General features: G+C 38.4%; 1 protein-coding gene across 1 annotated transcript in view; it reads left to right on the top strand.

Moving 5' to 3' along the window:
- Positions 1 to 1335: 1335 nt before the first annotated feature.
- LOC138021700 (uncharacterized) overlaps positions 1336 to 2762 on the top strand; it is a 43723-nt gene continuing 42296 nt past the window's right edge. The window contains exon 1 of the mRNA XM_068868666.1: positions 1336 to 1831. Within this exon, the coding sequence (XP_068724767.1) occupies positions 1626 to 1831 (206 nt within the window). The 5' untranslated portion in view covers positions 1336 to 1625. The remainder of the gene's footprint in view (positions 1832 to 2762) is intronic.

The raw sequence follows: 2762 nt of genomic DNA, 5'->3' as shown, positions 1-2762 counted from the left end.
AATAGCTCCCTGACAAGACATGTGGTTGCTAGTAAAAACTAAACCTAGAAGATTGAAGAAAATAAAACGGGAAATCGAGAAACATTGGCCTCGAGGCTTTTATTTTCATTTCCAAGTTCCCATACAACTTGTTTTTCACCATAATGTTAACCGTACACTCTAAGCTTCTGACAGCTTTTTAAGACTAAACTTACCCTGTCCGGCGGGGTTAGTATTTGGATGGGTGAACTCAAAATATACGACTTGTCAGAAACATAGGACCGAAAATTATATTTTTAACGCTCAAAAATGCGAACTAACCAAGGTACAGATTTTGTTAGCCTGCTTTATGCAAAACAAATATTGATGCAAATGTAAATAAATATTGATACGCAGGTTTTAGGAACAGAAGACGGAAGTTTTCAGGAAATATCGATCGAAAATAAAATATTTTGCCATCAGCAACAAAATTTACGACATGAAAACAACTTAAATTTTGAACAGAGAAATTATAAAGGTTACCATCAGCGAAAAATATTTTGGGAAATTTTTGCTACGTTCAATTTTTCTATTGTAGTTTTGGCTGCACAAGTAAATCGCAAAATCAACAGTGACGTCGAATTCAGCGGGCGCCGTGATCAAGTTACTTGGCATGTTTACTCGAGAAACAAAGAATACTTCTGTGTCCAAATGATGCCAAGACACCGGGTTTTGTTTTTGTTAGTTTGTTTTTTTTTTTCTTCAAGTGTTTTAAAGATTGACGAGAAATGTGCGAGATCAACACAAAGATCACAATCGCCCAACTCTTGAGGTTGACCATTGTTTCTGCAAAGTCAAAAATTTACTCTCCAAGACGAAGTTTATTTATCACCAGGTAATTCCATGGTTTTGGAAATAGCAGCTGCTTTATTATTCATCAGCGTCACAAATTCTTGCCGATTTTGGGGCTCATTTTGTTGAAACTCAAGCACACAAATTTTGAACCGTGTATCATCGGGTTTACACTCGTACAACCCGGTAACATAGTGTGTAGTGCACTATACCACAAAAACAATGATCACGCAAAGCTCTTGCGGGGCCGGAGTAAAAGAGGTGTATTATGGGGTTGTGCAAGTCGAAGTTCTGGCCCCAGTTGTTCAAACGATGGATAGCGCTATCCGCCGAATAAATCACTATCCAGTGGATAAACACTAGCAAAACCAGTTGCGCTATCCAATGGATAGCGATTTATCCGGTGGAAAGCGTTATCCACCTTTTGAAACTGGGGTCTGAAGTCTTCATCGCTGATTCGGACCCAGTCGCCAAGGGGCGGGGAGGGGGGCTCGAACGACGCACCAATACTTCTATTCCATCTCGTACGTGTTCGAGTAAAATGTTTGTACAATAGAATACTAGTCAAATCCGCGATTTTCTGCTCGACGACGGTTATCTATGAGGAAGTCAAGGCACTGACCAAGCTTCCGTAAACCGAACGGACCAATCAAAACGTCTGTTATAATCTGTGGGCCAACTGTCGTTCTGTGGCCGGGACATGACCGTCCCAAAAATGCCACAGCTGGAAGAATTTTTTTCCCTTTACTAGCAATCGCTAGTTTGAGAAAAAACTGGGTATTCTTGAATCGTTCCAACAGCTGATGGTGTAAACAATGCTCTTGCTCGCCGAGGCCGGTCGTTCCTTGAACAAAGATTTGACAAGCCTATTTCGCCACAACCTCCACACGGCAAAGGTTCTTGAACGCCTCGTTCGTGAACTGCATACGGACAAAGAACTATGCAGCTATTTGTTCCTCAATCATCCAGGTTCGGAAGATATGCTGTGGGGACTTATTAACCTTCTAACAGAGGATTCCCGGTGGGTAATAATTTTATTATGTATAAACTTGTGCTTTGAACATTTGGCTTCCTTGTGAAATTAAAAGCTGAATTTGAGTTCCTGCTGACAGTTCAAAGATCATCATGATCAGTTTCAGACTGAATTGGGCAAAATTTGAAGCACAATTTTCAACGATAAAACACTGATCTCGTCTGCGTCTTGGGAACCGCCGCTCGTGAAGATGTTAATGAATAAAAATTTTGTTTTGTTTGAACAAGTCACCTTTCGTGAAGGCATTAGACTTTAAGCTTTAACAAATCAGCCTTACTAAAATTGCTTTACTGGATTGAATATATAAAAAAGGAAGGAAGTGAGAAAATCTATTAGTCTTGATCAATGCTAGCTGTTATTCATAATTTTGACTCATTTAGCAAATCGACTTCACAATCCAAATTACCATAAGCTTAATGATTTTACGTACACGTTTTTGGCTTTTGTGCGATAGTATAAACATTTACCCTTCCAGAATCTTGTACAGACATGTGTCATATCTTTTCAGTTTTTTGAAGTTCTGAAGTGCTATAGTTATCCGCTTTTAAGTCTAATAACTATGACATGTTTTGGCGGAAGGGCTTTTATTATATTCCATTTTGTAACGAGAGCTGTCATCGATACCTTAATAATTTATGTGATAATGCTGTGATAGATCCAGCTGCACTGTGAAGGTGACTTTTGATTTGCCGTCTAATGTTTTGAGAACGTTTTTGACAAAGACGGCTTTAAAGAAGGATTTGTTTAATTTTATTCCAATCCATTTTCAAGGCTTTGGAATATGACACCATTTATGAGTTATATGTACACCCTTTTTTTTTTAGGATTTTAACTTGTCACTAAACTGTATCAATATTATTATGACCCAGTTATTGAAAGTTATAAAAGAAAAACTGCTGGCTGTCCTATCTAATTTACT

Source organism: Montipora capricornis, chromosome 2, assembly GCF_036669925.1.
Source record: "Montipora capricornis isolate CH-2021 chromosome 2, ASM3666992v2, whole genome shotgun sequence".
NCBI lineage: Eukaryota > Metazoa > Cnidaria > Anthozoa > Scleractinia > Acroporidae > Montipora > Montipora capricornis.
Note: the sequence above shows the minus strand (reverse complement) of the source record. Positions and strands in the feature narration are given on the sequence as shown.